The 6940-nt window shown below is 50.6% G+C and overlaps 1 protein-coding gene across 1 annotated transcript in view; it reads right to left on the bottom strand.

Annotated features, from left to right (window-relative positions):
• The window catches only part of LOC104466583 (coagulation factor VIII-like), a gene marked incomplete at its 5' end in the record, with an annotated part of 20261 nt that extends 13657 nt beyond the window's left edge, over nt 1-6604 (bottom strand). Inside the window, 6 exons of the mRNA XM_010080055.1 lie at nt 1009-1102; nt 2073-2247; nt 3323-3557; nt 3840-4061; nt 5959-6066; nt 6533-6604. Coding sequence (XP_010078357.1) covers nt 1009-1102; nt 2073-2247; nt 3323-3557; nt 3840-4061; nt 5959-6066; nt 6533-6604 — 906 coding nt within the window. The remainder of the gene's footprint in view (nt 1-1008; nt 1103-2072; nt 2248-3322; nt 3558-3839; nt 4062-5958; nt 6067-6532) is intronic.
• Nucleotides 6605-6940: the final 336 nt, after the last annotated feature.

The following is a 6940-nucleotide window of genomic DNA, read 5'->3' as shown; positions in this document are numbered from 1 at the left end:
TCAGCAGGACCTTGCACTGACATAGCCTTAGGAAAAAGACCTTTCTCTGCTCCAAGTGCCCAGCTGAGCTGCTCTAAGAGTATGGTTTGCAAAGCTCATGTGTCAGTCAGGGTAGAAATAGCTCTTTTTCTTTATACTCCCATAAAGAACATCATCCCTGTGGTTCCAGGACCACAACTCGCCCACGTTCACAGAGTTGAATCACTGGTAAAGTTTGTGAGCCATGTCTGGCTGGGAGTCATTGACTTGGCTCCTTTGACTCTCCTGAAGGAAAACCTTAATTTAGATAGTAACAGGTCACAAAACTGACCTAGTTCACTGAACTCCTTAGCATCTGCCATTCTTTTTCCATTCTTTTTCTGCCACCTCTGCTGCAGCAGAGGAGCTTTTCTCCTGTTTCTGCAATTGCTCCCATCATTGTGATACAGTCAAAAGGGCAGAGAGGAGGAGGGGAGAGGGATGGGGGATGATTTTGTCCTGGTGGGATGTGGGATGGCCTTGCACAAATTGTGATCCTCAGAGCATGCCAGCAGGGGGTGAAAGCAGTTCTGGGAAAGGGACCTGGTAACTCAACAACCCCAGAGCAAAACCAGCAAAGCTGCAAGAGGGAGAGTCTGAATCATAATGAACCCCCCACATTAAAGCAGGGTAGAGGGGAGTCCAGGGAAGGAGGACCATAAGCAAACTGGCAAACACAGGCAGGATCACCAGGGTAGTTCCTGCCTCATCAGTGGAGGCCTCCAGGATGGACCAAACAACATGGTCCCAGCTCCCTGATTGACAATGCCCCGTCTTTCAGCTGTCATCCAAGACTTCTTTAAAGACAGGGTTACATAGCACCAAGGGGGACATGAACCAAGAATCATCATCATCTCTAGGATTGCAGGGCTCAGGCACTTGGATGTACAGGTTGGACAGCCAGTCTTACCACAGGCTGCAGGAAGCTCTCCTGGCCCAGAACAATGTCAGTGGCCAAGTGATGACCCAAATTCTTGTGGCCTGCCTTACCTTGAGAGGGCTTCATGGTGTGGTATGGCCTTACGCTGGTGAGGCCGTGAGGGTAGATGTTGTACGGTCGGCTTGCCAGGTTCCTGAACACAATCTGAAATGAGGACAGCCAGCAGGAACATTTAATGCTTTCTAAACATTGTGAGTCTTCGAGGCTGCCCTCAGTGTCCTCACAGGGAGGGAAATGCTGGGCAGCAGCGCTCTGGGATTGGCTACCTGCCAGTGTCCAGCTGGAGGAACCCAGACGTGTCTGGGACCACAAAGTAGGAGTCAGAATACAATAAACAACTGTTTATTTCTCTACCAGTCTATGCTGTCTGTCTTTCTAGGAGGTGTCCATTTTAGGCAGGGCATGAAAATATCAGATTTATTAAAGGGAAAGTTGCTGTCTTTAGTCTCACTTTGCATATGAGACAGAAGAGGTCTGTCAATCCAGGAGACCTCAGAGGACCAAGACACTAAGCATGCACAGCAGTCAACAGCTTCAAAGGGCTCCCCACTTCACTGCATGAAGTCCTTCATTTATTTCTCTAAATAGCTCTGTTGGGGTTTTGGCACAGGCATTGCCTTCAGCTGCATGGCCACAACTGCACAGAGAACCCCAAGCAGGGAGCAGAAATGTGAAGCTCCTGGAAACCATCCCATTCCTCCTTGCAGCAAACAAGTCAACTGGTCAGTGGAGGCACTTGGGAAGATACAAGTGACAGTCCTAATACTGTATGGCAAGAGCACACAGATGGAGAAGAGTGGAGGATGAAAGGACACCCCTGCCTCAGAGGAAGTTGCTGGATGCCATGTGTTCCTAAGCTGCCTACAGTGAAGTCAAATCAAGGGGACTGGGCCATATCCTGTGCATCTCTGCTGATCTCACTGAGGGTATTTAGCTTTAGCTTTCAGTAACATCTGCCTTTCTGGTGAACTATGATCATTACCAAACATGATAGAGCACCTCAAGGACTTATGTCAGACCTTAGCCACAAACCAAGAGCTATTAGGAGGAACAGCATCATGCTTTGAAGTTTCCCCTTCCAGTCCCTCTTTGTGGAAAGCAATCTCTCTCTTACCTTAAACTGATCTCCAACCTCACCCTTAATGACAGGCCCCAGAATTCCTTTGTCCAGTTGATCAGACACTTTGCGCTTCTTGAACGTTGCATCCTCGTACTCCACAAACATCACTTTCTTATACTTTGAACCGATCCGCTGAGGGCCAGCCTCCAGGAACAGGCTCGTGATATTTCTGCAGGCAAGGCAGAGAAAGAGCAAACAGCCACATGCGGGACACTGCCAGAACCACAGCAGGATCTTCCATCATCCAAGGACCTACACAGCTGCCCAAGGGACTACCAGTGCACAGTGGAGACACCCATCCTTGCAATCACAATATGCATCCTGGGGAATAATGTTTCAAGTGATCCAGTGCTTCTTTAATGGAGAAAACTTCATCTAGGCTGCACTGTAGCAGCCTAGAGCTGACACTGCCCTGTCTTGGAGGGAAATGGTGACTGTGAGAGCTCAGAGTATGGCAGGTTGTCCTGTGTCAGGGAACACCTGCAGTATGCAGGCATAAGGCAAAAGAGCAGCTGCCTTTTCTTGATCATCCCAGCTCCTTCCCAGGAGCAAGGCCAGCCCTAAGTGGGAGAGGACACCTCCTCTGGCTTACCTTGCGAGGGGCTGCAGGTGGGGATTTCTGCCCTGCATGCCTTGCTCCAGCAGCCACTGGCTGGGATCCCCATCTAGGGCAGAACCCGGTGACCCCACTACTGAGCCAGCCCAAGCCCACACAGCCTGTGTCAGCAGAGTGACATCGGAACTGATGACAAGAGTCATCTCCATGCAGTGCTGACTAAGGTACTTCTGCATCACCCTTCCCTCCAAGAAGTGGGGCAGCAGGGGCTAATTGCCTCTGGCATCTAGAACAGCTCCTTCCAGACAGGGCAAGGAGACCCACACTCTGGGGCTGCAGGCACATGTCCTGGCTGTGCAGGGTGTCCTGGCTGGATGGTGAGAAGGGTCACCAGGCGTTGCTGCCTGATCAGAAGGTGCTGACCCTGGAGAACTGGGTGACAGAGAGACAAATGTCCCAGAGACAAGTGCCTCTGCAGTGCATTTGGTAAAATAGAGCAAAGCCAGGTCCTGCCTTCCCATGGCTTCCCCAAGACCATCCTTGTCCTGCATCCATACTATTAGCGTTAATAAGGAAGAATAAAACTGTCCAGGCTGGGCAGAAGGAAAACAAATTTCTGGGGAAAAGAGGAAGAGCTGGCAGGGCTGCCTCAAGGAGCAGCCTCATGTGCTCACATGCCCACTCTCACCTGTCCAGAGACACCGGCTTAATAGGGGCATAGTCCCAGTCCATTTCCTCAGCCGCGATGTAGTGAGTCCAGGTCATGGGCTTCTCTTTGGCAAAAGAGCGCACTTGAATCACATTGTAAGTTTCCTCATATTCTTCAGGGTAATCCATGTCATCTGGCTCTTCTGACAGCTTCCCCTTCTTCATCAGGCGCTCCTCCAGGCACTCCTCGACCTTCACGATGGCCTCCATGCCAGCTGGGTTCAGACAAACCGGGCAGAAAGGGTCACATAAACACGCCAGCACAGGCACACACTCCCCAAGACGTCCTCCCTTGAGAGATGTCCTCTCCACTATTGTCCCCATCAAATGGGCCATCACATTGGTCAATCTAGACCATCCTGGTGACAGGCCAGATTGCATGTGGATGTAACACTATGGATCAAGAGGGGCCTTGGAGCTGCAGCACTGCATAGAACCCTCAGCCTGGGACATCCCTTGAACTTCTTTTCCCCCAAACTCTTGCAGAATAAGGTTACCTTGCTGATGGGACAGTATCTGGCAGAACATCCGAAACCAGCCAGCTCTTCCTGGCATGGTCTGGGCTGTGAGATATGTGGCAGGGGAGATTTCTAGGCTGCTGAGACGGTGGCTTCTCACCACAAATGTGTGGGCTTCAAAGAAGATGGAGTGGACTTCTGGCCCAGTGCCCAACCCGATCACGTGCCAGTGGACCTGCTTCTTGAGGCACAGTGTGAGACCTGCCAGGAGAGAAGGAAAGCACCTAGGAGTCAACACTGTGTCCATTCCTTGTCCCCACTCTTGGTGTCTTGGGCTCAGAGCCTGACATGTGCTGAGTAGAGTCCCCTGCCCCACAAGGTGGTGGCTTCAAGCTGGAGAAGTCACATGTGAACATGGACTGTCTAAGCAAAATAGAGGCACAGGCCTCATCATCCCCCAGAGATAAGAGCAGATTTACAGAGTTGGGGATTTTGGCAAGGGCTTTGGGAGGCAGGCTGATGGGAGCTCACAGTGGGATGCAGTGGCAAAAGAGGTAGATGTCCTCCTTGACTCTATAGATAGGGGAATTGGGAACTGGAAAGGGGAATCATTTGTCTGATCACAACACTGGCAAGGCTGATAATAAAACATTGCATCTGGGACAGGGCTCCAGCACATCTTCAGCAGTAGCTGAAATACCCCAGAAAGGTCAGAGAGAGGTCACCAGGATTATCTGAAGGCTGGAGAAAATTCCTTCTTTGGAGAGACAAAAAGAGCAAAGTGTGCTTAGGAAATGGGAGAGGATTTGACTGCATTGTAAAAATATTTTCCTGGGGAGAAATTAGTGCGTGCTGAAGGACTTTGTGGTCTAACAGGGAAGTGAATAACAAGTTCCTGGAAGCTGAAGACAAACAAAGTCAAATAGAGTCAAGCACTTGTTTTTGGCACTGAGTGCAATAGGTGACTGGAACAGATCCCAAGAGCCAGGGAGGAAACAGGGTGGAGGCTCCATCCTGAAGCCCTCAGCTCTCTGTTGCCACCTCTCCATCGGACATGTCTCAGGCCAGGTCCCATCACCAGACAGGGGGTTGCTGGGCAGAGGTTGATATCTTCTGGAGAGGAAAGCCACTGTGCAGGCACAGCGGCTGACCATGAGGTCTACTCAGCTCTTAAGCTCCATGGATCCACCAGGTCAGGGGAGTTTTGCTTTTGCCTTTTATTGGAGAACGGCCAGAACCAGGTGAAAAGTTTCAGGGTGTGGTTCACCAAGGCTGCTGATGGTAATGATGCTTCTGACAGTGTTTCACAGTTTGCCTTGGAGATTCTTCACTCTCAGGCAGCTCTGGACCTTCTCACAGAAGAACATCAGAGAATTCCAACTTTTATCTTCTCTGAGTCCATAAACAGCCTCTTCTTTTGCTTTTCTGGAGAAAAGGAGGCTGAGGAGAGTCCCTATCACTCCCTACAACTACCTGAAAGAGGTTGTAGTGACGTGGGTGTCACAAGTAGCAAGTGATAGGACAAAAGGAAATGCCCTCAAGTTGTGACAGCGGGGTTTAGATTAGATATTAGGAAAAATTTCTTCACTGAAGGAGCTACCAAACACTGGAACAGGCTGCCCAGGGAAGTGGTTGAGTCACCACCCCTGCAGGCATTTAAAAGATGTGGTGCTTAGGGACAGGGTTTAGTGGTGGACTTGGCAATGTTAGGTTACAGTTGGACTCAATGATCTTAAGAGTCTTTTCCAACCTAAATGATTCTGTGATTCTATTCCCCAAATGCTACCAAGATGTGTTGTTAGAGCCAAGCTAGCAAGAGCTGAATTTTCCTTTCAATGCTACCTCCAGCTTCACTCACAGGGCTACAAGTGATAAAACTCTCTGCTATCAGCACTATTCCTGGAGACCTCTGAGAAGGTGAGCTGCACTTGGCAACACAGCCATAAACAGGTCCTGCCCTATTGGAAGGCATATCAAGGCAGATGTGATAGTCTCTCTGGGGTGAACACAGCCTAACAGATCCTTCACCTGGAAATTCCTCCTGATGTCCCTTCTCACATCCTTTCACAAGCCACTTTGAGTTTACAGACCTGGCTACACCCCTGTTCTTAGCACCTCCCATGCGCTCCATCCCTGTCCCTGACACAGTGGTACTCACCGGGCAGTGAGCCATTGATGTAGCCGTTGATAGTGTGCAGCTCTGTCCTGTTGTGAGTCAGGAGCTGAGGAGCTGCCGGGGAGCCAAGCTCCGAGTACCAGCTTTTCCCTGTAGAGAGAGGAGGATGCAGTTAGCTTTCACTTGAGAGCATTTCAAAGAGAAAGGAAACCTTCCCACTGGGGTGAAGCAGTATGAAAGCCAAAACCCAGGGAGGTGAGAGGTGTGGTGCCTGTTTGAAATCCACAGCAGACCTGGCCACAGCTCTGCATGAATGTGGTGGTGACCATTGCACATGACAGGGCATTACTCCACCGCAGACTTAGCCTGTGTCATGGGAACAAGGCCAGGACATAGGATGGGAGAGCTGGGGGGGCTGCAAGCTCCCTGCACCTGAGGCACAGAAGAAGGAGTGGCAGTATTGCACCAGGAGCACATTGGCTGCGGGGGGCTATACAAGGCTCAAACCCTTGGGAGTCAGTGTGGGAGCTGAACATCTGTGTTCACACCATGACCAAAGCATGTGCCCTGGATGGGGATGAATTCACGGTCTGACACAGGTCAACAGGGTAGTTACCTTCATCAAACACTGCGAAGAGCATCACAAACTCTTGCTGCGTGTCCTCATTCCCATCGCTTGCCAGGGTCCCTGAAAGATGCCATGGGATGGGTGTCCTTAAAGGTCAGTAAGCACCATGCCCATCTCCCCGGTGAACACCCTTTGTGCCTTCCAAGAACTATAAATCAATGCCAGGTTGTGGATTGCTTTTGTCATGTCTCTCAACTGGCACAACCCCGTTTCCAGCCTTGCAGTCCCCAAAAGCCCATTGTTGAGAGGCAGCTGCCCCCAGAAAGCAGTGAAAGGTTACTTTGTGCTGCCTTCCCCTCAAAGGCTCTCAGGATCCACGTAGTCACCTGGAAGAGCCCATTTTATCTAGCCCCATCATCAGTTCTATAGTCTGTGCTCATGGTCTAGGCTTCACCT

This window comes from Pterocles gutturalis, unplaced genomic scaffold (assembly GCF_000699245.1).
Source record: "Pterocles gutturalis isolate BGI_N339 unplaced genomic scaffold, ASM69924v1 scaffold50054, whole genome shotgun sequence".
In the NCBI taxonomy this organism is placed as follows: Eukaryota; Metazoa; Chordata; class Aves; order Pterocliformes; family Pteroclidae; genus Pterocles; species Pterocles gutturalis.
Note: the sequence above shows the minus strand (reverse complement) of the source record. Positions and strands in the feature narration are given on the sequence as shown.